Genomic DNA, 27,976 nt, shown 5'->3' with positions numbered 1-27,976 from the left:
AGCTTGCTGACAAGTACTGAAGAACTGGTATTTTCCACAACATCCGGGGTGACACACTTCCTCCACTGACTGTTTTTATGTCATGATCTCTTTTCTTATTTTCCTTTCTCAATTTAAAGGACACTTTGACCAAACCAACTAGAATGGTTAGTTCTATTTAACTTAAATAATTTTGCCAAAATGGCTTTAAACATGCATGACTATATTCAGTCTTTTCTGCCCATTTATTCATTACTTCTTATTTCAAGGACTTTTTTGACTTCTGAGATATATTCTCTATACTTTATAATATGTCACTCTTAGGTGACTTGTAAGATTTTTCCAGAGAAGCCATTTCCGAAAAATTGGATCATACAAACTATATGACATAGTTTGGCCCCTTAAACCTTTTAATTTTTACTTATTGTAAGAGTCTGGTAGTCACAGGATTCTGTTTGACCACCAATATTGTCTACTGTCTGCTAATGGTGTTAACTGAACTCATATGTGGCGAAATATTTATACTCATATTTGGAGAAAGATAAGATTTGCTTTATGGGAGTTTAGTGTTAGTATGAGGTACTTGATTTTTTGGGTGTCCTTCAGTTAAATGGATTTGATTAATCTTAAAATTTATGGGTGAGATCCAACCTAGCTGGATCTTGTTTTTGTCACTCCTTGTCTGTTTTTATTTTATTTTTTCCCTGAGGGGTACAATTGTGCCTGAAGTCTCATTTGCAGAAATCCAGGACCTGCTCTATACTTGAGATGTATCTTCCAGTCATCACCCAGTGAACATTTAAGTGTCTATAACTAATATTTTAGTCTTTTCATTTCATATGGACTGAATGCTCATGCATTTGGCACAAGGGCTGGAAAGCCCATGCTAGTGAGTAAGAGAAGCACAAGGTTTAGCAGCTTAGAAGTTGCTAAATCTTGCTCCAACTCTCAGTGGGAATGATTGTCAGAGAGGAAAGGATAATGAGCCAGCCCACCTAGGAGATGGAAGAAATGAAGTAGAAGGTTCTACTAAATCCCACATCCACTGAACATGATGTGTTATCACTAAGACGAGAGCCTCTTTCTTTGCTCCCAAACAGGACCTGCTAGGATCTGGACAAGTGAAAAACCATGGTGAAGTAAATGACACTTGGTCCTGACCAAATAATGCATACACTCTAACAAGACGGTGCATGTCCTGGGTCTTCAGCTAGAATGTTTCTTTAAGACTCTGCTTCTGTCTAGAATGTTTCTTATCCAATGATAATGATAATGATACTCCAGGGTAAGAAAATAAGTCCTAGTTTCATGTGAGAATTTTTCCTTCACCATGGTGATAAATAGTAGAAGACTTTTCAGGGCACACTGCTCATTCCATTTTCTGGGTTTTGTAAAAACTTGGGATATAGGAAAAATAATGAAACTAAATAAGCAGATTTTTTTCTAATCCCAACTTTTTAAAGATATGGTCCACTTTATTATATGATCATTAGTTAAGTGTTAGCCTTCTCTTAGGGAGAAAATTATGTTCAATGGTAGGATATTGCCAGATACAAACTAGTAGAGTGAGTTAGTCAGTTTTTAATAAATATCAATTGATATCTGTTTAAAATGACAGCCTCCTTTTGTTCCCAAAGCTTTATCTTCTCAAATATCCATTTGTGTGTGTGTGTGTACTTAACATTTAGTTGGTTTGAAAAGTTTTGAAATTCTACCAGAAAATCAAACTCTCAAAATGCAGAATTATAAGACTCTGTATCAATCTTTGGGCAGAACAGACTCATATGTTCAATACCAGAATAGAATGACCAGCACTATGCATGAACAATGGACTCACAGTTCTAATTTAGTCAGGTCAGGTGATATTTCATAAGCATTTCCCATAATGTATCAGCTCCACTCTTTCTTTGCATCCCTTTAAAAATGCATTCAGTTTTGTTCTGCATATTATTAAAATACAGTTTATGCAGTATTCATGTTAATGCAGAATAACATATTCAAATAGCACAGATATCTACTAATATAATGAGCAAGGAAAGAATCTGAACTCAAGTTTTGTAAAGATTATGAAACTCTGGAATGATCTACTGGATAATATCATTATAATTTTCAATGATGTTTAACTCCCATAGAGAACTTTTGGGCAATTGCCTGATAGTCTATAGAATTCTTATCATTCTGAAGTGCAGAAGAAAACTGCAATTTCTGGATTTTCTTTGTAGTAACTTTGCATAACTGAAATTTTTTTGGGTCTGCTGTCTGCTTACATGTAATTACTTTTTTGAAAATTTATTGCCAAAAATTTCCTAGCTACATATTTAAGATAAATTATATCTTATTCTAGGACTCAAATTACTTGCTTTTATTTGCAATAGCTCTCTCTTAGGCTATAAAGACCAATTTGAAAGCTATAAAGACAAATAAATATGTGTGTATATGTTTGTGTGTATATATATACACATATTTATTTGATCATATAAAACATATATATGTATATGCCTATATATGCATGTGTATATATATTTATAAATATTATTATTAAAATCTATTGGCAGTAAATTTTATATGAAAGAAAAGTTTAAATATTTTGAGAACAAATGGAAAACAACAAAAGGTGGTCTAATGTTGGTCAGAGGCTATTGCCAATATTAACCAGAGTGGATGGATAATACGCTTCAGTATAAAATCTAACAAAAACACCATTTAAAGCCGAAATAAAAGTGTCCTATTTTGTGATAGCATTTTATGTGTCTGATTTTTAAAAAATCACATCTAAAGCCAAAGTTCCTTTTCATGTGCTGCAATTTATAAGAAATTGTGAAAATTATAATCATGAAAGAATAATTGTGAATATTCTGTGAATGTTAAAAAAATACGTGGTTTAGGCATTTTATAGCTTGCTTATAAAGCTGATGCAGTGCCTCAAATAAGAGCATGATTCTTAAGCCCACCCAAAGATGGAACCCTCGCCATACCTTCATAGGAGCCAGCTGGATGGGTGTGATGCATGAAGGATCCACCATAGGCTTTGGCCTATTGGCCGTATCTGCTAACAGGCTGTGCCATTGCTGGGGAAGGCCGGTAAACTTCTGCTCTTGTGGATCAAACCCAGTGTGAACCCTGTGTTCAAAGTTGGATGGGCCAGATATTTCAATCTTTTTCTTTTTCTTCCCAAACATGATGCCAAAACCTGGGAAATGTAAATAGAAAAGAGTCAGCTGTTTATATCTTGTCAGCAGAAGACCATGAGAAAGCTATTGTTAATTCATTCAGGGCAACATCTTTTCAGTTATTCCTCTAGATCCCAGCTGCAAAAGATAAAAGTTGAATTTTCAGGGTGTGTAAATTAAATAATTTGATTCAAATTCTTTTGTTCTCTCCTTAAACTTGCCATGTGGATTATAGTTCCCTGCCACAATGACTTTGATATGACCATGTGACCTGCTTTGACTGTGGATGGAAGAGACAGTTAGCAAGTTCAGGGCAGAAGTTTTTGGAGGCATTGTATGTTTCCACTTTTTCCTTGTTCTCCTGTCCCTTGCCACAAAGATCTCTCTCTCAGGTAGATGACACTTCCTCAGCCTAGGTCTTGGAAGGAGAGATGCATAAGGGCAGACACAAGCCCAACTTCCAGTCTGAAGACAAGACCAGGCAAGCCCAACTGAGAAATTACTGAGCCACGGCTGACTCGCAAATGAGAAATAAATGTATGTAATGAAGCCACTGAGATTTTGGCCTTGTTTGTTATGTAGCATTATTAAAGCTGACCAGTACACAGGAAGAAACATTTCAAACTTTGGTATGTACTTAAAATCCAAAACATTTGTGTGGAATAAAATATATACATACATGAAAAATGGGTTGATAATGATAGTCACCGCATAAAGGATCAAACAAGTAAATATTTACAAAGCACTTAGAAAAATATCTGTCACAAAGTAATTACTTCAAGTATTAATTATACACCTCTGGACAAATATACAAGAAAGTTGACTGATATTTCCTGCAGAGAAGGGAACCAGGGGAAGAACGCAGGGAGGAAGACTCACTTTTCACTGCATATTATATTTACAGTTTTTTACAGTGTACTTTACCTGTTTGAAACAACATCGTTTACCCAGGTGAAACATAGCCAGTGACTAGAACACCTCTAGAAAATATGTAAAATAGGCAAAGTATGCTTTATGATGTTGAAAACACATAAGGTAATCCGGGTTTGCATCCCAGGTAGGTCATCTATTCACTGTGATCCCAGGTAATTGCGTTTTCCTTTCTGCAGCTACTCATCTGTGAATAGAACAATCATCATTTTGGGAATCCTTACAACACTGCCATGGGCATTGTAAAAGATGATGTTTTGGCCTACATGTTGATTTGCTGAGGAAGATTATCTCAGTTCTTGGACTGGAATAGTGGGTCATATATTCCTACACTTCTTTTTGTTTTTGAGACAGAGTCTCGCTCTGTCGCCCAGGCTGGAGTGCAGTGGCACAATCTCGGCTCACTGCAAGCTCCTGCTCCGGGGTTCACGCCATTCTCCTGCCTCAGCCTCCCGAGTAGCTGGGACTACAGACGCCTGCCACCACACCCGCCTAAATTTTTTTTTGTATTTTTAGTAGAGACGGGGTTTCACCGTGTTAGCCAGGATGGTCTCCATCTCTTGACCTCATGATCTGCCCGCCTCGGCCTCCCAAAGTGTTAGAATTACAGGCATGAGCCACCGCGCCCATATTCCTACACTTCTATGTATATATTCTTCACAGCATTTATCCACTTGTGAGTAATTAATTACATGTAATGGTATGCTCAGTGTCTGTTTTAACTACTAGAATGTACGATTCATGAGGGAAAGGATGCTTCCTGCTTTTTCATTACTGTTTGCCTGACCTATAGTAGGGCTCACAAAATATTTGTTGATGGACTAAAATCACCCTGAACAGCACATTTATTCAGTAAATAGCACAAGGGGTTGGAGCTCCATGTTCTCTCACTCTCCCCATTGTTCCTTCTCTACCTCCCTTCATTCTCTGTTAAAACTGTTATTTCTTTTAAACACTTGTCCCTGTGTAGTAAGCAGGGTCTTCCCATGCCTTCCAGTTTTCTCAAGTTCTTTTTCCATCCTCTACCTACATAAATATTCTCTCAGCAATGCTCAGATCATTCAAAGCCTTCACTCCCTGGACTCCATCAAAACCCATCACATTCATTCTGCTTGTTACTTCAGACTAATTTGGAAGGGCTGTAATGAAAATGGATGAAAGATTATAAAGACTTCAACTACCTTGATACGTTATCTTTCCTGGAAAATATAATTATAATTTAAAACAATTATCTAAGTACTTTACTACAAGTAGGTCTACAAATACAAGTGAGCTGACCTTAAACACTCAGGCACACCCAAACCAAAGTGTAAAGAAGTAAAGGAACCCTGCTGTCACAGACTGCTGCAGAAATGGCCCACAATGTTTCATTCTTCCTGGTATCCATGCCTTCAAGGAGGCCTCTCCCACACTGACTCTGAACTTGGATATAAAATTTGATGTGACCAATGAGACAAGAGAAAATATGACACCAATACGCACTGTGCCTGCACACTGGGGCTTGCTCGCCCTCTTGCTGTCCTTGGAAACAGCAGTCAGCATGAAAACAAAGCCAGCCTATCCTGCTGGAAGATGAGGGGCTGTGTATCCCAGTTACCTGTCTCCCCAGCCAGCAACTAGTCGACCCTGAGAAGCAGAGCTGCCCAGCTGACCAGCAGCTATCCACATGAGAGAGCCTAGTCAAAACCAGCAGAACTACCCAGTTGGACTTAGAAGTACAGAATCAAGACACAAATAAATGTTTTTTTGCTTTAAACCATTATGCTTTGGAGTAGACTGCTATACAGAAAAAGCCAACATAATAAAAACCCTGATTATCATCCTCTACCTTGCATCTTCAGATGCTTGCCATTTTTAGGTTTCTATTTTAGCTGCTTCAAAGTTTCAAGTAACAACATCCAATCTGGGTAACTATATTAGCTGCTACACAATTGAGTGCTAACTCAAAGGAGTTTTGATTGTGATATTACTGTTTGGTTGAAGATCTGGAACGTTTTCAGTGGCAGGAAATTTTACCAATAATTAGCTCTATACACCATCTCTCAGAATTATTTAGTGAGCATAAAATACATTTGAAAATATAATTTGGCCATTTGTTGGCTGAGTCTGCTTGACAGTTTAAGAAACTTTAGCTATGACCATTTTTTAAAAAAGCAAGACAAATTATTTCAGAAAAATCATTTGAGAAGAGTTATTTGGCCTGTATTCATACCTGAACAAGCACTGAAAATGCTAGGCCAAATATTTTTAGAGGCAGAATAGAAATGTCTTGTTATTCCCTTTCTCATTGTGAATTTCCCAGTGGTTGCTATGCCACTCAATGAGAGCATTCAAAAGAAAATATCAATGAACTAATACTGTTTCTGTGTTTAAATAAGAGAGTTGTGGAGAGGAAATTCACAGCTGAATTAGTCTACATACACTACATCCTGTGACACCACACAACTATAATTTTAATGGTCAAACAAACAGTTCTATCTCTCCAGTAAATTTGAGTTAAAGAGTTACAAAGGAACAACTTAAAAGGAAAACACAAAACAGCTCTAAATCCTGAAGCAATTATTCCTGGGAAGTTCACAGATGCAGAGACAAATCTCCAAGATGGATCGTGACATTCTATCAGCAGTGTCTACTGCGCTGTTAGCAAGGAGGAGGCCCACACTCAGGTAAAAGACAGAGACAGGGTCCTAGTGCCTTTTGGCACCATGGGACAGAGGAACGCCTAGTAGGAAAGTGAAGATCTGCTTGGCAGATGATTTCTTCTCTGTGATGTGCTCATGCTCAGTCTACCTACTAGGGCACTAAAAGTTCAATGCGTCTTATCCCACATTCATGGCAGCCCTCTGTCACGGGTCCCCAAGACCACCTCCAGGCTTGATGATTCACCAGGAGAACTCATAGGACTCTGCATACAGTCATACTCATGGCTATGATTTATTACAGTGAAAGGATACAAAACAAAATTAGCAGTGGGAAAAGGGGCATGGGACCAAGTCCAGAGGATACCAGGTGCAGGCTTTCAGAGGTCTTCTCCTAGAGAACTCACACGGATTGTTGTTAATTCCCCCAGGACTGATTGTAACAACACACATAAAATGCCGTCTACCGGGGAAGCCCATCAGAGATGAAGGGCCTGAGGATTTTATTTGCTACTGGTCACATAGGCACCCTTGCTTAGTCCATATTTAAATCCAGGAGGAAAACAGGAGTTCAACATAAACCCTTTTTTTTTTCTTTTTCTTTTTTTTGCATAAACAGTTTAGGCATAATAAGCCATTCTTTATCAGCGAATAGTGAGGAACTTCCTAAAATCCAAGTTCCCAGATGCCAACCAAGGGCCAACCTTGCAAATAGGCTTTTTTCTAGGATATGCATCCTCAAGCCTGCTAGACTAACTCTTCTCTGCAGAGGAGGTGTTATTATCATCGCCCTTTCATAGAAGAGGAAACAGATGCTCAGAGCCCAGGTTAGAAACTTGTAAAACTGGAGATTTAGAATCTCAAAACACAAGCTTTTAATCACTTGTGAGAGCAATGTATGGCTGCCCTGTATTTACCTTCTCTGCCAGTTACACTATCCTACCCTTCTTAGGGAATCCAGTTGGTATGGATGGTGAGGTTTCTTGGGTCCTGTCACGTCTCTCCAGAAAGGCGCTTTCTGAGAAACTACAAACTGTGTCACTGAGCAGGTGAAACTGAGCAGCCTCTTCCATAGAAGAAAAGATCCCTGCTGCTCAGCACCCATGTAAACCAAGGGCACAGCATACCTCCTTCCACTCCTCCGTGTCCAGCAGATCTACTTCCTAACAGCTGGGTAGGTATCTTTCAGTACAGAAAGTTAGCCACAGGTTGAAAAGTAGGCAATTCAAGAATTAATGTGAAATATTTATCCATCTCTTTATTTCATTATTAAACACTTTATTATTTGTTTCATTATGTGAAAATTCACCTGGCAGTTTGATTCAGCATTAGCCAAGTTGGTTCCTTAGCTAACTAAGTTTGGGAAACAATGAATTACATAAGGTCCCTTTGTGGGACATTTCAAGGTCTTTATTATGCTAATATTAGTTTAGTTCCTAGAGGAGGATAGTAAACAGATCCCAGAATCCTTGTTTCTCAAAGTTTATTGCAAAACTCACAGCAAACACTGCTTTGATGGATGGTTTCAGTCACCCTATGTTCTTCTATGAAAGGTAAGTCTTAAGTCATAGAAGAGACTGAAGGAAATCCAGATCCCCAGACTCCCATACCCCATTTCTGCTCTGACATCTTCATGGTTATCTCAGCCCTCAACCTGTTCTCGGGGACAGCCCAGCTCTGCCCCTAACTTAGTGGGTTGCCCTGCCTTAAGTGTATGCCTAGTCTAAAAGTTCCAACATGCAGGCATCTCCCAATTCAGGTCTCTATGAACAGGCATAGGGAGCAAGGAGTCGAAGAAAAAATAGCAGGCTAATGCAGCAGCACCTGGTACTATTCGAGTCATGTAGGTTGAGGTGATAGCACAGCACCTCATTAGGGACCAGAAGATGCTACTTAAATAATAATCATCTAGGATGAATTGTGTGTCAGATACTGCTCTATATGTACAAATTCACATATTCTGTTTACAGCAATTTATATTGTAAGGACTATTAGTATTTCTGCTATACAGATAAGGAAACTGAGGCCTACAGGAATTTTTTAAAATGTGCCCAAGTTCACTCAATAGGAAGGAACCGAAATGGAATTCCAAACCTGGCAGTCCACATTGTGAGGACAAACTGGTCCATGCTCTGCTGACTTGAATACTAGTCCAGTCCCCATGGTGCAGCATGCTCTGTGGCCCTGGCAGCCTCTCTCACATGGGGAGTCCTCCATTCTACATGGAGTTAACTCCAGATATGCTGGGCTCCTGTAATTGTTCGGATAACTCAATGAGAAGATATTAGAAGAAAGCCCTACAAGGGACTGGATGATCTGAATGTTGCTTCCATGATAGACAAGGGAGTGGTTAATACTGCTCATATTATCTGGTTGCAGTGGGGACTTTGCTGGTTCTTCTGAGTTGATACACTACAACTCTCTCCCCAGCCCTGGATTCAGTCTCTGCTCTTCTCTGTGCCTTTAAGTTGATTTCTATGACTGCATCACTAGAACTTCCTTGTCTTTGGCTTCTAGGGGAGTTTGACCAATTAGAGGCAATTTGTAGGTGGAGAAAGAGGATGGGGATTTATTCCCCTGGCTTTCTTTGCAAAATTCCCTGGTTTTCTTGCCAAGCATATTTCTCTGGTTTTCTTGCCAAAATTCTCCAATATGTACAAGCTTCTGTTGGCATTCCCTTTTCCCTCCGGTTTTCCCGCCAGTTTTCAGTCCCTGTAGGGCTAGATATGATATCTTCCTACAGTTTTTAGTTTGTGGGTATTCCTACATTTTTTATAGGTTCTCAGAACCTTGTTTCCATGCGCCAGGTAGACCCTTCTGGAGTTCACCTTCTGCTTCCCATCAGGACTCTGACTGGCATGTAGCATACTTGTGGGGCTTGTGGTCCCCACTTCCCAGGATTCACCAGCAATGCCTAGGGACTAGGGAATATCCACAAGAAGCCACCACCCATTAAAAGGGGCCAAAGTCTCCATTAGCCATGTGGAGACCCCTGCTCTTTGCATGTATTCCTTTGTAACTATTTTAAAAGTATTTTTGTTGCCTTATTTTTCTCTTGGGCATAAAGCTCGAAGTGTTCAAAAAAGCAAGATGGGCATTCTGTGAAATTACTTTCTTTATGAAGTTATCTAAAAGGGTAATGACAAAATAATTTTATCAAACAATCCTGTTGCCTCCTCAGGCAGCCCATTTTCTCATTAATTTAGGATTGTGGTTGAAAGCAGGGACCCAGACTTCCTGGATCTGAATCTGAGTCCTGCTACATTTATCAGTTCTGCATTCTTGGGCAAACTGCTTTGCATCCTTTTGCCTCAGTATCCTCCTATGATAAATGGGAATAGCAATATTCTCCCCCTCAGTGTGTTGTTGTGAACATTCAGTGAACTAAGACATGAAAAGTGGCTTAGATCTGTGTCTGGCTCCTAGCAAATGCAATCCAAATCAGGATTTTAGGGAATGGAGTAGGAACTCTACTACAAGCCAGGTCCAATCAGTGGCTGAAGTGCCATCTCTCGTCACATCAGGTGGACACGTAGAGGTAGAGGAGTAACTACTTGACTTCTATTACAAATCGAGAAGGTTCCAGCATTCTTCAACCTTTTCAAAACAATGACTCATGGCTCAGTCCTGTGTACCATCCATGGTAACATTTTAAGTTTAATGGCATGGATGGTGGTGATGGTCACACAAAAGTATGAATGTATTTAATGCCACTGAACAGTACAATAAAAATTGGTTAAAATGGTAAATTTTTTGTTTTGTATATTTCATGATAATAATAATAGTAATAAAAGATAATGACATGGATATGCCCCAGGAGCTTTGACTGCATGGGAGGAAGTAGCTGGCAGGCAGGAGCCATACTGAAGATGGGTTGGGGCAGGCACAGGGTGTGGTGGGGCAGGCAGAGCAGGAGATAAAAAATCTTTTTGTTCATATCCCCCCTCAAAAATCTCAAATTGTAATATAACATTTGGGATTAAGAAAGAAATATGTCAAACGGTGTTGGTCTAATAAAGTGAAGAGTCAATGTAATTACTGAACTATTAAGGTTTCCAGTCATTCAGCCAGCTAGAGACATAGTTGAAAGAATAAGACCACAAAATTTTTAAATGGTGACTTTAACGTACCTCTTAAGAGTGAGTCTTTTCTTATTGACTCCCTCTTGAAGAGAGATTTTTCTTTTCTTAATCTCAGATCTATTTTTCAGAACTTGGTAAATGTAATAATGGAAATGTAAGTACTTTAGAAATACATACCTGTGTTCATATAATTTAGATTTAATGACTGACCAGTCACTTATGGGAGAAAGGTGGCTGTTTCCAAAATCACATTACAGAGGGGATGGCACCAACAGCACCATCCCCTTTCTGAGATGGCATTGCCCAGGTGTACATTCATTATAGCCTCAGAATCAAGAACAAAAGGTTCTCCAGGCTTTTAGCTATGCTGATTTTAGGGAAAATACAACTTGGATTACATATTTGGGATCCATAGGAAAATACAAAATCTTGGGATGGGTTCATCATATAATCTAAAAATAAAGTTGTTTTCTAAAAAAAACATATCATTATGTGTCAAAGTTGTTATAAATGACATAGTTTCCTCTCCTTGGATTCATCTATTGCAGTGTCTCCTAACAGGACCCATCGGACAGTCACTATGTTCCACTGGGTGCTTCCCACTCCAGAAGAAACTGTATTAAAGCCTGTTGGGTCAACAAAATGATTATCCTTGTGCTTGGTCCCCATTTCTATTGTACAGATGCTCATTATTCAGTTGCTTTGTGACCTGGGCCTGTTTTTTTGACCTGTGTCATAATCCAAACACACTTGCCTTCTCCACAGGTGTAGAAACAGCTGTAGCCCCTTTTTTTCTTTTGTGGATCTGATTCTGGCTTCTAATTTCTTTTTTTTCTTTTTCTTTTTCTTTTTTTTGAGACAGAGTCTTGCTCTGTCTCCCAGGCTGGAGTGCAGTGGCCAGATCTCGGCTCACTGCAAGCTCCGTCTCCCGGGTTTAGGCCTTTCTCCTGCCTCAGCCTCCCGAGTAGTTGGGACGGGCGCAGTGGCTCAAGCCTGTAATCCCAGCACTTTGGGAGGCCGAGACGGGCAGATTATGAGGTCAGGAGATCGAGACCATCCTGGCTAACCCGGTGAAACCCCGTCTCTACTAAAAAATACAAAAAACTAGCCGGGCGAGCTGGCTTCTAATTTCTACCACTGGGATGTAAACCCTGACTTCATACCTGAATCTTTGTTTCTTATTTGTCCTTCTCTACTTCTGTGAATGTCTTAGACCCTTCCCTCTGATCATGACGCTTGAATCTTACCTGTCTGCTGGTTTCTTCTTATCTAAGCCTTCTGATTCTGCCCTGATTCTGAAATCTGTGCCCACAGTTGGATTTAGCATATACATCCATCTGAACTGCACACTTTCTAGACCCTCAACATCATCATACCTTTCTGCTCTAACTTAACCCCTCATCCTGGCTTCAACTCCTCACCCTGGCTTCAACTCATCCTTCTCAACTTTCTGCTATCCAATATCCAGTACTGACAAAAGGCACACTTTAAGGAAAACATATTTAAATTTGAATCATTTTCACATTGTCAGAATGACAATGTAATACTGAGATAATAGCAGGAAGAAAATCATGGGTTTTAGAGTACCATCAATGTAGTAAGTACTCAGAAAAACTGCATGGAAATGTGTTAAATATAACAATCAAAAGCCACTACTTCACCATGGTTTTATTCTTTACTATAAGTTTACTTCTTCTTTATGCCAATCAGCCCAAATATGGAGACAGAGCCCAAACCTCTCTCTTAAGCTCCGTGTCTATTCTTCCAAAGCTCCTCTTGGATTATTCTTATTTTTGACACTCAGCATCTCCAAAACTTAACTCATGATCTCCTACTTGCTTTACCTTTATCTTTCATACATATCTTAATCCTTATATAGATAGCACCACATTGCATTAAATTGCATCTGCTCCCCAGATGTTCACTACATCTATACCTCTCTCTGAATTCCCACTGTATTAGTTTCCTAAAGTTGATGTAACAAATTTCCACAAACTTAGCAGCTTAGATAATACAATTTATTTTCTTACAGTTCTGGAAGTCAGAAGTATAACATGAATCTCAATGGGTAAAAATCAAGGCATTGGCAGAGGTATGTCCCTTGCTGGAGTCTCTAGAGGAGAATACATTTCCTTGTCTCTTCCAGTTTCTAGAAGTCACTTGTATTCCTCGGCTGATACTGCATCTCTCTCTGACTGTTATTCCATCTTTCCCACTTTCTTTTTCTTCTCTTTTCTTTTCCTTGTTTTCTTTCCTTTCTTTCCCTTCCCTTCCCTTCCCTTCCCTTCCCTTCCCTTCCTTTCTTTCTTTCTCAGGGTCACATGCTGCCCCCACACCCCACCCCCAGGCTGGAGTGCTGTAGTGTGATCTTGGTGATCTTGGTGATCTCGGCTCACTGCAACCTCCGTCTCCTGGGTTCAAGTGATTCTCTGACCTCAGCCTCCCGAGTGGCTGGGAATATAGGCATGCACCACAATGCCTGGCTAGTTTTTATATTTTTAGTAGAGATGGGGTTTTGCCATGTTGGCCAGGCTGGTCTCCAACTCCTGACCTCAGGTGATCTGCCTGTCTCAGCCTCCCAAAGTGCTGGGATTACAGGCATGAGCCACCGTGCCTGGCTCATCTTTCCCATTTTCCTCTGACTCGCTTGTTTTGTCTTTCTCTTCTACTTTTAAGGACTCTTGTATTATATCAGACCAGCCTGGATAATCTCCCTATTTTAAAGTCATCTTATTAGCAACAGCAATTCTACCTGCAACCGTAATTCCCCTTACATATTTCAGGGATTAGGACGCTGACATTTTGCAAGGAGGGCACTATTCTGTCTACCACACCCACTGTCACTGCTCTGTCCATGTCAGCATCATTTCTCTCCTAGTCTACTATAAAATTATCTAGCTCAGTTTCCCTTCAACTAAACTTGCCCCTGCCAAGCAGTTTTCCACCCTGTAGGCAGATCAATCTTTTGAAAAATATAAGTCTGTATCATGCTGTCTCTCTCTTAAACCTTTTCTATGACTTCTCACTGACCTTAAAAACAAAACCAAACTCCTTATCAGAGCTTACAAGGCTCCTCGGGACCACCCCTTGGTACCTCTCTAACTGCATAAATTCCTTCTCCCTTTCATTAAGCCTTACCATCCTTAGTCACCCCCATTACCTTAAAGTCCCCCATCCCCCCCAACTTCGCCCTCCCCTGCCTGTCTCTACCCTCTCATCTTGGCCCTCAGCCAAAGTCTCTTTTCTGGCCTCAGATCAAATGGAACTTCCTTAGGGAGGCCACTTTAGACCTCAGAATACCTTTCTTCTTAAGTGCTCCCACAGTTCCTTGTCTGTTGTGCTAGAGAAAAGATTATTTCAAATTACAGACACGCATGAACACATTCTGTCTACCCTGTCCACGCCACCATCATTTCTCTCTTAGGCTGCTACAAAGTTGTCTAGCTCAGTTTCCCTTCCACTACACTTACCTGTACAAGCAGTTCTCCACCCTGTAGGGAGACCAATGTTTCTAAAATGTACGTCTGTATTATGCTCGCTCTCCTAAACTTTTTCTATGACTTCTCATTGTCATTACACACAAATCCAAACCCCTTATCCAAGCTCACAGTTGTGGATGGTTCAAACAAAAAGAAGCACACATAGTAAAAGCTAAAAGGGAACTACTTTGTTCCTATTGCAGAGTTTCAAATTCAGACCATTTTCTATTTGTTTGTGTTATCCCTGCACACATCCTGATTTTTTATACATAAATATATGACCACTCTAAGTACACTGGGTGGGACTTGCTTTTTTTTGAGTCATTTAGCCTATTTTGGGTGTTATGTTAAAAAAAATAAAAAAGCAAACCTTGGCAATCTTTCCATATCAGCACACATATCACACTTGCTTTTTAAAGTCTCCATAGCATTTTATAAAATGCAATGTACTATAATTCATCTATTGATTCTTCTATTGATTAACATTTAAGTTTTGGGGCTCTAAAAAACACCATTGCTGTTAGAACTCTGCTAGGTGTATCATTCTGCATAAATACAAGCAGGTCTGTGGCATAGATTGTCAGATGTGGAAATAATGGAGGAAAGGCATATGTATTAGTTTCCTAGGGCTGCCAAAACAAAGTAACACAGATTGGTTGGCTTAAGCAAGATAAATTTTGTTCTCACTTCTGGAGGCTGGAAGTCCAAGATCAAGGTGTCGGGAGGGTTGGTTTCTTCTGAGACTGAGATTTCTCTCCTTGGCTTGTAGATGATGTCTTCCCCCTATATATGACTGTGTCCAAGTTTCCTTTTCTCAAAAGGACATGGGCCATATTAGATTAGGGACCAAATTAATGACCTCATTTTAATTTAATCATCTGTTTAAAGTCCCTGCCTCCCAAATTCAGTCACATTTGGAGGCATTGGAGGTTAGGATTTCAATATATGAACTTGGGAGGTGGACGGCATTCATCCCATAAAAGCAAGCATGTTCAAAACTTTTTAAAATGCTAGCAAGTTGCCTTTCAGAAAGCCTAGATACTTTCCTTTCCTACCAACATTGTTGGAAATCAAAGTTGGTCTTCCTTAGCAAGTAATAAGCTCCTTAAGGTCATCTTGATCTTATCTGTGCCCGGCACATAGTAGATGAGCAATAATATTTGTTGAATGAATAGTCACTGAGACAAAACATTTCCCTTGATAGAGACAATTCATGGTTCAAGCAGACTGGCTTCTAACAAGCAGGCAGCACACAGGGTGAGATCAACAGCATATGACAGGAATGCATCCCAAATGCTTCTAAGGAACCCAGATAAACGCAGAGCTTTTCAAGGACAGAGTGGGAGAGAGAGGACCCAATCCTTTTTGATTTTTTCCTCGTATGTTTTTATCACTCCTCTAAAAATTTTAATTAACTATTTGCTGTATACCAAGCACTATAGGCAAGGCAGTGGTGATCAAGACCTTATAGAGTAGAAGGGAGAAGAAAAAACAAGCACAGTGAAGTCTAGAGTCAGTCTTCTGGGTTCAAACGTTTGCTCTTCTACTTACTGGGGCAAATTACTTAATCTTTTTATGCCTCAGCTTTTTAATAAAGTGCAACTAATTAATATCTATGTCAAAAGGTTGTTGTGAATATTTGATGAGTTAACACTTGTTAAGCACATGAAACACTGCCTGGCACAGAATGAGCATTCCATAATTGTTAGCTATTATTATTGTAAATGAAAGAAATAAAATGTTACAGAGATAAAGGGCCCACAAATCTCTCCATACTATCTTCACAACTTTCTGTGAATTTGTAATGTTTTAAAAAGTATACATATAAGTGTACATTTTACTTTAATTGTACCCCCCCCATAGTTACATCTTACATAGTTAGGGTTATCATATCAAAACTAGGACTTTAGCATTGGTACAATGTATGTATATATGTCTATGCCATTTTATCACATATAGTGATTCCTGTAACTACCAGCACAGTCAGTGTATAGAACTGTTCTATCCCCACAAATATGTGCTATCCTTTTAAAGTCACATGTTCCCTCACTACCCCCACCATCGCTAAGCCCTGGCAACCTGTAATTTGTTTTCTATCTCCACAAATGCATAATATTGAGACTATTATATGAATGAAATAATAGACTATATGACCATTTGGGATGGTCCTGTTTCCCTCTCAGCCCAAGGCCCTTACACTCCATCCACATTGTTGCGTGTATCAATAGTTCATTCTTTTTTATTGGTGAGTAGTATTTCATGGCATGCATGTACCATACTTTGTTAAACCACTCACTCACTGAGGGATAGTTTGGTTGTTTCTAGTTTCTGGCTATTACAAATAAAGCTGGTATGAATAATACTGTACAGGTTATTTTTTGATCACTTGTATTACTAATATTTTTAGATTGGTTATATATTAAAGTGGTAAACATTTTGGATAAAATGAAACAGATTAATTAAAATTAGTTTTACCTCTTTTATATTTCAAAATATGACTACTGGAGTACTTAAAATTGAAGATGTACCTTATATTATATTTCTACTGGATAGCATTATGAAAATGTAACTTGTAGGAGAGCAGCTGCATGCCTACTTGTGATACAGATATTGGGTTGAGAATGCTTTGAGTTCAGCCTTTATGGATAAGAAGGGGCAGGTCTTGTGAACTTGAGACAGAGCATTCCAGGCAAAAGTAACCAAGGATAAAGTACTCAAGAGAGAAAAGGATTTACCTTGTTCAAGAAACAAAAGCAGCTCCTGTGGCTGAAGCAATACTTATTTAAGAAGGGAATGAAGTGGTCCACCGTTTGTAAACATTGTATAGATAGTCCCAGATTCTCCAGTTTTTAAAAATATTTTACATCAATGACACTAATATCCAAATACGCCCATCTACTTTCTGAAGGTAATGAATAGGAAAACTTGATAAAGTATTTTCACAGTAAGTCTTTTAGTGAAGTAGGGTTTCCCCAAACAGATACTGGCCCATAATTTAATCCTGGAAATACCACTGTTATTTGTTTGTTTAAAACTTACTGTGAATTATGAGTAGATTAGTTGATCAGTTAGTTTTTGCTGCATATCACACCATCCCAACACTTAGTGAGTTAAAATGACAACCATTTATTTGGCCCCAAATATTGTGGGCTGATAATTTGTGCTGGGTCCAGTAGGGTGGTTCTTATGGTCTTGCCTGTGCTCATTCACGTGTTCTGTGGTCAGCTATGGGTTGTCTGGAAACTGACTGGTCTGGGATGGCCACATGAACTCTCATCTTCCAGCAGGGTAGCATGGGCTTGTTCTTGTGGTGGTATCAGGGTTCTGAGAGAGCACAGATGTAACACCTCTTGAGACCTAGGCTAGGAAAAGGCACATAAGATTTGTTCCACTAGCTCCTATAACCAATGCAAGCTATAAGACCAGCCCAGATTCAATGGGTGGGGAAATTAGCCTGCTTTTCAAAGGAAGAAGCTTCAATGTCACATTGCCAATGATTGGCTACTGTGAGACATAGAGAATTGGACTACATTTGCAGTAAGTAATAGTGGCATGCTGCTAAGTGATTAAAAACTGGCTCTGGAAAAGGGTGAAACAAACCCTGATTGTAATGTCTGTCAACTTTTATGGTGCAAGTAGTTTCACACAGCTAATTTCAAGCTACCATTGTGACATTGCTGAACATTTTTTTTAATTGAAAAAAATATTTTTAAAGACGAGCACAATTGGCTCTCACAAGCTCATGTGAGCCAGCTCCAGCATACACTAAGAATAAACTCTAATTCTGGTAGTTGGCAGAGGAATGCTGTAATTTCTGGAACTCACCACTCAAGACGCCACACTGAGATCTTCTGCCCTCTCTTAAAAAGGCAATTTCAAGGAGCTACATGTCCCAGCAACAGGTAAAAAGCCCCCCAAATAATTGGGTATAAAGACTTTAGAAGTCTGCAACAGTAACTATGAGATACGTGGCAGGTGTCGTTCTCATCTAATTATCAATCTTCTCAGGTGATTGAAAATGGTATTGTGGGTGTGTGTGCAGGTGTACACACAGCTGGCAATCAAAATGAGACCTTCCATAAATCATAATTGGAAACACTGTCAAGTTTAACAACATCGGAGCCTGTTTTCTTTCCTTCAGTCTTCAAGAAGATACAAACTGATGCATAGGAATTTCACATCGAGCCAAATAACCTTATGTAACCTTAATTTTGCTTTATTTAGATTGGTCAAATGGGTCACACAAACAGTTGCCTAATTCTGCTCTTTTCCATCTGAGGGTCATATGCTAGCACCACCTCCTGGTGAGAATATGGGCTTCATATGGGCAACTGCAATGGTGTTTGACTTATTTCCAAAAATAAGTTACTGCTACCATTTGTTTGAAAACATCAGAGCTGTATATTTTCTTAAAGTTATGGGAGAAATAAGTTGTCAAGCTGGCCACTTATTTATTTATTTATTTTTTTGAGATGGAGTCTCACTCTGTCTCCCAGGCTGGAGTGCAGTGGCACGATCTGGACTCACTGCAAGCTCTGCCTCCCGCGTTTACACCATTCTCCTGCCTCAGCCTCCAGAATAGCCGGGACTACAGGCGCCTGCCACCAAGCCTGCCTATTTTTTTTGTATTTTTAGTAGAGACAGGGTTTCACCATGTTAGTCAGGATGGTCTCGATCTCCTGACTTCGTGATCCACCCGCCTTGGCCTCCCAAAGTGCTGGGATTACAGACATGAGCCACTGCGCCTGGCCAAGCTGGCCACTTTTAATGTCATTGACTGTATGAATTTTAAACAATAGAATATTGGGTGTAAGAAACTTTCCTGTTGAAAAAGACTGGGCCAAATAAGAAGGGAATTTGCTGTTATGAGTAAAGAATGGAATCTTCTTAGCAGTTAAATACTAAAAATTTGTAGTACAATTTTAGATTTAAAAAATCACAGTTCTTGGGCTTTTTTTGTTTGTTTCTTTCTTTAAACCACTAGAATCTATCATTGGATATTGCCTTGTCCCCAAACAATCCAACATTCTGAGCAAATAGAAATGGTAGTCCTGTTGACATGTCAGCTTCAAACTGAACTTTCCATGCATAGAAACCCCTGCTATAGTGTATAAATTTCACCTTCTGGCTCTTTTCTTCATATTTGCTTCTCCATGAGAGCAGGTAAGCCAAAGGGAAAGGGCAAGAATGGGCTTGGTTTGTGCAGCCTAAGTCAGACAAACTGAGAGTCCCAATAAGAGCAGCAAAAACAACAATAACTAGCTTCTGACTGTCTCTCCCTTCCAAATCTGAAGTTGCCCACTTCTATTGTAAAATATTTTCAGGTCCTCACTTACAGCCTGCCACCTGAGGCTCTCAAACCCCAGAAGAACCTGAGGATAATGCTGGCATGAGGGGGATAAAGGCAACCAGGGCACTAAAGGCTTTCAGAATTATACAGCAAAGCAGAGGCACTGCACGTGGATTACACGGTTAAGTGGCTGTGTGCAAGTGAGAAGTGATTCGCATTCCAAGCAAAAATCTGTGGTAGATTAAGGTTATTTTAATTTTCTCTCCATTCTTTCTTCCCTTAGGGCTCTCTCCATCGTTTCTTTGACAAATATTTTACTGTGCACCTGCTGAAGCCGGGTACTGTCCATGGTACTGAAGATGCAACAGGGAAGCAGACAAAGATCCTTACCATCCTTATGGGGCTCTCATGATAGGAGAGAAAACAATAAACAAGTAAATAGGCAAATTATGTAGTATATTAGAAGATGATAAAGTCCGGGAGAAAAAAAATAAAAGCAGAAAATGGAACAGCGAATGCTGTGGCAGGGGAATAGAATTTTTATATTGTGTGGCTAGGGATGAGAGGATGTCCCTAAGAAGGTGATAGTTGAGCAAATATTTGAAGATAGAAAGGATACAATTCATTAGAGTATCTGGCCAAAGAGTTCTAGTAAGGGTCAACAGCAAGTGTAAAGGCCTGAAGATGTGGATATGCCTGGTGAGTTCAAGGAATAGCAAAGAGGCTTGTGAACCTGAGGAAGGGTGAGCAAAGAGCCAAACAGAGGGACATGAGACTGAGATAGAAAGGAAGTCAGACCACATAGGGCAGTAGTTCTTCAAGTGTGGTCCCAGACCAGCAACATCGGCATCACTGGGGAGCTTGTTTTAAAATGCAAATTTTGGAGTTTTACCACAAACCTACTGACTCAGCAGCTCTGAGGGGTGGGGCAGGGAGACTCAGCCATCCATTTCAGTGAAGCTCTCCAGATGATTCTGATGTGCACTCAAGTCTGAGAAGCAGTGATTGAGGGCATCAGCTGCCACTGCAGGACTTCAGATTTTTTTCTCTGAGTGGAATGAAAATTGATTTGATTTTTAATTACTTAATCTAAAACAAAGATTTGAGTTTTGATGTAATTAAGTGATTGTATGTTTTCCAGGTATATTTATTTTCCTAGACAATGTTGGGGCTCAGAGACTAATAACCCAAAATATGGCATTTTGACATGCTGAACTGAAGAAGCCTCAAGGATTCTCTGGCCTCCCTCCACCACCCAAAGTCTCTCCCAAAGAAGATGAAGTTCCTTTATCTGCCTAAGATCCAGACCCACCAAGGTGAACAATTGTTTTTTCTTCCTTTCCCTGTTATCTCATTGTCTGTTGCAGAAAAGTTGAACAAGATGTGACCACACCTGAACAGACCTTTTCATGGGCATAATGAATTGTCTCCAATGATTATTTAAATTCCAGAGAGGGCTATTTACAAATTAATATTTATTCCCCATTCTATCATTTATTGCCCCTCAATAGAATTCTTCTCCCACCGCTCATAACTGGTCTTACCAGGATACAAGCTCCCATTCTTTCTTTAACCTCAAGATAAAATATAAGTTTCTGTAACCTATTGGAAGAGGAGTCTTCATTTTAAAGGCATTTATTTAATGCCTCTACCGAAGACATTAAATAAATTTGTATGTCTTTTCTCTAATCAATCTTCCTCATGTCAGTGATTTTTCAGTGAATCTTTAGGGGTCAAAAGCCTATGGCTCCTACAGCACAAAAGATAGCACAGTGAAATGATCATTTAGGATATGTCTCCTTAGCATGGTCTCCTGGGGACTTTCTTCAGCCCCTCTGGGCTCTTCTCTGGACAATAGCTGGTCCTGGAGGAGAGAAGGCCCTTCTGATAACTATATGCTGCAGCAAAAACTTGGGTTTACTGTAGATGTCTTTTACTATGATTCTTGAATAATTTTGGCATTGGAATTTTAATATATCTAATTTATATTTAGCATAACTTGGTGCCTATGTAATGGGAAAATCAGCAAAATATTGTCAGTGCTATACACCATGAATTGGGAATTAATAGCAATTGCATTTCCAACTGTGATCACTTCTTGGTCATTTTTTCTAAGATAACATGATGATATTCACCATGTTCAATATGATTATGGGAATGCCGGTGTAGGATGATGGTGCTAACAAGAAGACTACCTGAAATGTCACCAGCAACAACAGCAACAAAAGCTTCACAATGTATACGGATTTCACATGCTCCACTTTCTGTAATATAGAACTCACCCTAGAAATTAGGTGCCCAGCTCCCTTTGCATCCAAGTATTGTCATGTGACTCATCCTGGCCAATAGCATGTGCACAGAAGTGCAGTAATTCACTTCCAGATTAGGGATTTTATGTTGGCTGGATGCGGAGAAGAATGAAGTGCAGGGGTGGTGGTAAAACTTCAAGGTAGAAGGAGCCTGGATCCCTCAACTGTTGTATGGAGGAGATCCACTTGCTGACCAGGAGCACCTGCACTGGACTTCATGCAAGAAAGAAATTAAATTCTACTGGACTAAACTAATGAAGTTCTGGGGTTTAGTTGTTATAACAATGGGCATTACACTAATACACTTGTCATTTTTTTTTCTGATAACAACACTATGCTGTCAGCATAGTGAGGCATTAGCCTCACATCAAAGAGAAAAAAATCTAAGTATCAGAATGAAATCACTTGCCTAAGGTCACTCAGCTAGCTAGTGGCAGATACAGGATTCATGTCAAACTCCCTTGGCTCTTAATATATGTTTATTACATTATATTTAGTGAGCCAAATAATGAAATGCAAATATAAAATGGCAACAATAGTGGTTATTAGCCACCATGTGAATTTTTAGCAGTAACATTTTTATGGAAGACTGTCAACAGAGTTGTTAATAAAATTATCATATAGTTTAGAAGATGGATTCTATTGTAATATATTACAGCAGATTAAGTTTTGCTCCTTTAAATGTATAAATCAATGAAGGCAAAACCATTGCAATGGTAAAATCTGAAGTGCTTTGGGGCAATATTTTGTTTTTACCCAACCTTGATTTTAGTATAGAAGTTTTACATTCCTACGAAGCAATCCCACCATGTGACTGGCAGCTTGTTGGTCTGGTAAAATAATCTCAAGGAAGGAAATATTGCTAGAATAATAACTCCTAATTTCTGTACTTGAAGCTGTGTCCAAGAGGTATTTAATGTGAAGTTTCTAGCAAAGTTTATTAAATAGCATTGTCATTTCCCTCCCTCTGTTATGCATAATAATAAACCTTTGAAATTCAAATCTTTGAAAAATGCCAAAATTCATTTCCATCTCCAACTTAATACTACTGTTTAATTTGGGTAAGTTGGTAGAACAGTGGGATCTCAGTCTCTTTTAAAAAGGAAAGGGGCTTATTGCTCCTACTTTCAATAATGTCAGATTTATAAAATATGTAAACTCAGCAAAAATTACCCTTCCCTTTGGAAATGTAAGACAGGACTACACTTTCAAGACCATATCCAGCAGGCTTTTTCTGAGCTCTCGAGTAAAGATAAGGAACCTTACATTACCATTGAGAGGGTCAGTTTTAAAATATATTCCCTCAGTAGGAGAAGAGGCGAACTTTTTGAATAACAAGAGTGTTTAAAGATATTGCTTTATATTTCTACTTTTCTATGTGTAACTGGCTTTTGTTGCCTCCTGTTTAAGAATCACAAACTAGAAATTATCCATAGACTCATCAGTAGTAAAATGCATAAATAAATGGGGGTATATTCTTACATTGCAATGCTACATAGCAGGGAGAAAGAACCATTTGGAAAAGTTCAATGAATTCCACAAACATAAAGTTGATCGAAAAAAAAGGCAGCTACAAATAAGTGCATATTTTATCTTATGATGGGGGATTTTATAAATAGGTCACAGGCAGAAAGTCCCTTCCATCAAGATTACACTGTACTATGGAAAGAGCCCCAGACGACATATCAGAATGGTCAACATAGAGTGAAGTCTCTTCTCTGGGGCTCAATTATCTCACCTGAGCAGGGCTCCATAGATCCTAACCAAGAGCATAGAGCTTTAATGTAAATTGAAAGGAGCTCAGCATTTCCTTTTCTCTCTAAACTGTTCAATGGGTTGACACCCTCTTTATAAAGAACATGAGAAAAGTCATCACAAGAAATGCTTCAACCTCCAATGGTTCCCTCCAGTAAATCAGACCTCAGTCAGTCCCATCCAGCTCTAAAATTCTATGATTCTTAGCTGTTTTGGGAATCAGGACTGTGGAAATCAACAAGGCATGTATCAAAAATGGCTGAAAAACTGCAATATTACAGTATCTGTACTGTATTATCTACCCAGAAACAAACATTTTGGTTGCACAATGGAACTTTGTCAGATATCCTTTAAACCTTAGGGAACATCATTTTGTTTTTACAAAATAACCAAGAGATTTGCTGCTGCTGTTGTTTTTAATTATTTCACCCACATTCGTCTGTAGTTATAGTCTTGTGTCCTTAGTAGTACCAAAGGCAATATTCATGCTTGGATGATAGTTATTGTTTTAAAAAATGGTTCATACGGCCACTGCACTCCAGCCTGGGCGACACAGCGAGACTCCATCTCAAAAAAAACAAAAAACAAAAAACCAAAAAAACAAAAAATGGTTCACAGCCTTCAGCTTCATATTACATATTATAGCCTCATAAATACAAGGCTAAAAGATATTACAATCAGAAAAACATCCATTGAGATGCTGCCTTCACCCATAAATGTCTAATTATTTTACAAAAAAAAAAAAAGAATCCCTCAAAAATGGGTATGGGAAGCATATTTTGGTAGTACAACTTGTGAGTCTTTTATCTTTCTTCTTCTTCTTTTTTTTCTTTTTTCTTTTCTTTTTTTTTTTAATAGACAGAGTCTTGTTCTGTTGCCCAGGCTAGAGCCATGATCATGGCCTTGAATTTCTGGGCTTAAGTGATCCTCCCACCTCAGCCTCCCAAGTAACTGGGACTATAGGTGCACACCACCATGCCTGGCCAATTTTTTCTATATATATATATATATATTTTTTTGTAGTGACGAAGTTTCCCTGTGTTGCTTAGGCAGGGCTCAAACTCCTGGGTTCAAGAGATCCTCCCACCTTGGCCTCCCAAAGTGTTGGAATTACAGGCATGAGCCACTGTGCCTGGCCAACTTGTGAGACTTGAAGGGACAACTGACAACTGGATAGTCACCATTGTGTATTAGTTATTAAAGCGCTGAGTTATTTGATAAAGCAGGAAATGTGGCATTCAATTTAATAACTCATCCACCCACTACCCCAGGCCCTCAAATCCTTTCCTCCTGGCCCATGAATGCTGGCTGGAAACTTTAATTTTCAAACTCCCTTGCTGCTAGCTGTGAACATGTGGTGAAATTCTTGCCATTAAGATAAGTGGAAATTATGTGTGACTTCTAGGTTTCTTTTATTTATTTTTTGAGTCAGGGTCTTGCTCTGTCACCCAGACTGGAGTGCAGTGGCACAATCACAGAACACTGTAGCCTCAATCTCCTGGGCTCAAGCCATCTTCCCACCTCAGTCTCCTGATTAGCTGGGACTACAGGTGCACCTCATCAGGCTTCGCTTTTTCTTTTCCTTCCTTCCTTCCTTCCTTCCTTCCTTCCTTCCTTCCTTCCTTCCTTCCCTCCCTCCCTCCCTGCTTGCTTCCTTCCTTCCTTCCTTCCTTTCAATGGGGTCTTGCTATGTTGTCCAAAAGCTGACCTTGAACTCCTGGCCTCAAGCAATCTTCCTGCCTTGGCCCCCTAAAGTGCTGGGATTACAGGTGTGAGCCACTGTGCATGGCTGGTCATCTTTCTAAAGTTACAGAAATGCTTGCCCAGGACTTGGTCCCTATTTTTCCTTCCCACTGCTTAGAAATGGTGATAATTAGAAGAGCCTTAGAAACCATATCTTAAGGACGGCAGAGCCTCTCCATTTGACTGGACCCCTGGGTTATGTTGTGGAACAGAACTTGTCTCCATGGCCCAGGCTATTAAGAAAGAGAAATAAGCCTCCATCTTTGATGTACAGGATGTTTTAAGACTCTTTGCTATAATATCTCAGTCTTTTCCTTAACTAGCCTGCCAGGAAAGTACTTTCTGTTTAGTTGTAAATGAGCTGAAGAAAAAGGGAAGGAGGAAGGGAAAAGAGTTCAGCACTATTTCTCAGAATAACAGAAATAAGAAAGAATCCAATATAACTTAACAAAGATATTTACACACATGCACTCCTTTTGAGGGCATAACTTGAGTCATATAATTGAAATTGGCCATTTACTGTATTGAAAGAAGCATGATATAGCCTCCTAACTGCCCACACGAAGCCACTAACAGCAAGCTGGAGTCCAGTGAGAATAACAGAAAGAATGAAAGGGCAGGCATCATTCTTCAATGCAGTGGGAATTTGGAAAAAAAAAAAAAAAAAAACTTCAACAAAAGCACACCACCACCAAAAGGCAGCCTCAAAAAAAGAAAAAAAAGAAAAAAAGGAAAAAAAAGAAAGAAAAAAACACAAAAACCAAAACAAAAAGCAAAACCAAGTAGGAAATACTACATTTTGAGTTATGACGTTGGATTGCCTGATCAATGATACCCATTTCCTTGTTCTCCAAGTGGCCTTCTTACTTCTGGCTACAATATCTCCCCACTTCCACCACCATAAGCTCAGATGAACAATGAAAAACAAAACAAAATGCATAACAAAACAACACAAAATAGCAAAAAGTTGTTGAGTGCTTTGTATGTGTGTTTGTATCTGTGTGTATGTATAGGTATGTAGATTGTCACATTGATTTTTAGCATAACTCTATGAGATATGGATGAGTATTGTTATTATTCTTAGTTTTAGATGAAAAGATGACAGCCTCACAGTGAATCAGTGACAGATCTAGTCTTCGACATTCTTAACCATGATGCCACATTTCTCCTTCTCAGCCAGGACAAAGTGTGATAGATTAAACATGGCTGCAAATTTTGTGTCCTTTCTTTCATTAAGATGTAAAGTAGGTCGGGTGTAGTGGCTCATATCTGTAATCTCAGCACTGGGGAAGCTGAGGCTGGTGGATCACTTGAGGTCAGGAGTTTGAGACCAGCCTGGCCAACATGGCAAAACCCTATCTCTACTAAAAATACACACATCAACTGGGCATGGTGGTGTGCACCTGTAATCCCAGCTACTTGGGAGGCTGAGGCAGGAGAATCACTTGAACTTGGGAGGCAGAGGTTGCAGCGAGCTGAGATCATGCCATTGTACTCCAGCCTGGGTGACAAGAGCAGAGCTCCATTTCAAAGAAAAAGAAAAAAGAAAAAAATTGTAGAGTATAATTCTCCTCCTCTTCAACCTGGAAGGCCTATAGTGACTGTGGCAGAGTTATGTTTTGCCAGTCTATGTTCAGGCCCTAAGAGACTAGCAGCTTCCATTTACTACCTCCTGGAGCACTTGCTCTTGGAGTATTGAGTTCAACTACCCTGAGGCCATCACACTGCATTAGCCATGTACAAGTGCTCCAATCAACAGTCCCAGCTGAGCCCAACCCTTCACCTGTTCCCACCAAGGTCTACATATATGAAGCTATCTTGGATTTTCCAGAAAGTTCATCTTCTAGTTGCATACCACTGGGGAAGCTCTAACAGTACCTTGTGGAGTATAAAAATCACCCAACCAAATGTTGACCAAACTCCTGACCCACAGAATCATGAGATATCATAAAGTTGTCTTTGTTGTAACAACTAAGTTTTGGGGCAGTTTGTTACACAGCAGTAGATCACTAGAACATAGAATTTCCTAACTTAAAGCCCATAATGTATATATGCAGATTTATATATGTGTGTTTATTCCAAATGGTTTCACATATGAAACGATAAATTGCTGCATTCTCTGTTAATACCCTTTCAAAACATTTCCTGCCTAACGTGTTTAATAGTATCTAAAATCACTTAGTAATACTAGCTTACTAGTATTAAAGTTATTTGTTTTTGAATATACAGTTTATAATTATACCAAATAGATCAGAAGCTGAGAAATGGAAATTTGAGTAGAATCTCCTTGAACCATTTGAGTCATGATAGCCTCCACTAAGAACAAGAGGAAAGAACTATTTTCCTTAAGAATTGCTTTTTCACAAAATTTTTCTCTAAGTCATGTGTTGGGGTATCCCTCTAAGAACTTAAATTCATAGCTGTCTCATACAACCTCAGATAATAGCACATGTACTCCTAAATTCATACTGAAAGCACATAAATCCAACTGAAGTGGTGATAGAAACCTAAACATAAAGCATGTACACATCTATGTCTTTGTTTTTTTCAGAGGAAATCTTGAGCCTAATGGAGTATTTTCATTTTTTTTCCTTTGTGAT

General features: G+C 39.3%; 1 protein-coding gene across 1 annotated transcript in view; it reads right to left on the bottom strand.

Annotated features, from left to right (window-relative positions):
• The window catches only part of PAK5 (p21 (RAC1) activated kinase 5), a 316,275-nt gene that overhangs the window by 109,914 nt on the left and 178,385 nt on the right, over nt 1-27,976 (bottom strand). Inside the window, exon 3 of the mRNA XM_008018243.3 lies at nt 2,955-3,169. Coding sequence (XP_008016434.2) covers nt 2,955-3,158 — 204 coding nt within the window. The 5' untranslated portion in view covers nt 3,159-3,169. The remainder of the gene's footprint in view (nt 1-2,954; nt 3,170-27,976) is intronic.

This window comes from Chlorocebus sabaeus, chromosome 2 (assembly GCF_047675955.1).
Source record: "Chlorocebus sabaeus isolate Y175 chromosome 2, mChlSab1.0.hap1, whole genome shotgun sequence".
NCBI lineage: Eukaryota > Metazoa > Chordata > Mammalia > Primates > Cercopithecidae > Chlorocebus > Chlorocebus sabaeus.
This window is presented reverse-complemented; position numbering and strand designations above follow the sequence as displayed.